Source organism: Penaeus monodon, chromosome 29 (assembly GCF_015228065.2).
Source record: "Penaeus monodon isolate SGIC_2016 chromosome 29, NSTDA_Pmon_1, whole genome shotgun sequence".
In the NCBI taxonomy this organism is placed as follows: domain Eukaryota; kingdom Metazoa; phylum Arthropoda; class Malacostraca; order Decapoda; family Penaeidae; genus Penaeus; species Penaeus monodon.
In genome coordinates, this window is record NC_051414.1 from 2,242,744 (window position 1) to 2,243,065 (window position 322).

Genomic DNA, 322 nt, shown 5'->3' on the forward strand with positions numbered 1-322 from the left:
GATGGAAAGAAATGAGAATTGAATAAACTAGTGTTTGCAGGTTTCTCTCTAACTAACTTGGAACTAGTCAGTGTGTCTTTGTTTCTGAAAACTATTGTTGGCATGTGTAATGATGATATATGAAAACAGACTAAGTAAAGATCACTTGTGTTCTCAATCAGGTTGGTGACCATCAGAGCCTTCTGCAGTCTCTGAAAGACTCTCCCTACTTTGGGGGATTTGCAGATCGGGCTCGCATGTGGGAGCAACGCCTAGCTGACCTTGATGAATACCTGACCAATTTGAATCAGATTCAGGTATGTTTTGCATGCTCATGCATACT

General features: G+C 41.0%; 1 protein-coding gene across 1 annotated transcript in view; it reads left to right on the plus strand.

Annotated features, from left to right (window-relative positions):
* LOC119591619 (cytoplasmic dynein 2 heavy chain 1-like) overlaps positions 1 to 322 on the plus strand; it is a 47,711-nt gene that overhangs the window by 14,584 nt on the left and 32,805 nt on the right. The window contains 1 exon segment of the mRNA XM_037940373.1: positions 162 to 296. Coding sequence (XP_037796301.1) covers positions 162 to 296 — 135 coding nt within the window.